General features: G+C 48.9%; 1 protein-coding gene across 1 annotated transcript in view; it reads left to right on the top strand.

Annotated features, from left to right (window-relative positions):
• The window catches only part of hdac5 (histone deacetylase 5), a gene marked incomplete at its 3' end in the record, with an annotated part of 27,775 nt that overhangs the window by 23,655 nt on the left and 3,889 nt on the right, over positions 1-231 (top strand). The window contains 1 exon segment of the mRNA XM_035654964.1: positions 83-199. Within this exon segment, the coding sequence (XP_035510857.1) occupies positions 83-199 (117 nt within the window).

Below are 231 nucleotides of genomic sequence, written 5' to 3'. Positions count from 1 at the left end.
GGATATATTGTGTATAACCATCAGACCACCTTCTCAACTATTCTAAACTAACCAGTCTGCATGCGTGTCTGTCCGTCTGCAGCTGAGATCTCTCCATCAGACATTAGGGGCTGATGGGACATTGAGTCCTCTGAATCTCTACACCTCGCCCTCCTTGCCGAATATCTCCTTGGGCCTACCTGCCAACACACACATCACGGTGGGTCAATGCAACACACACACACATACACA

Source organism: Morone saxatilis, unplaced genomic scaffold, assembly GCF_004916995.1.
Source record: "Morone saxatilis isolate NCDOM2014 unplaced genomic scaffold, NCSU_SB_2.0 Contig14, whole genome shotgun sequence".
Taxonomy (NCBI): domain Eukaryota; kingdom Metazoa; phylum Chordata; class Actinopteri; family Moronidae; genus Morone; species Morone saxatilis.
This window is presented reverse-complemented; position numbering and strand designations above follow the sequence as displayed.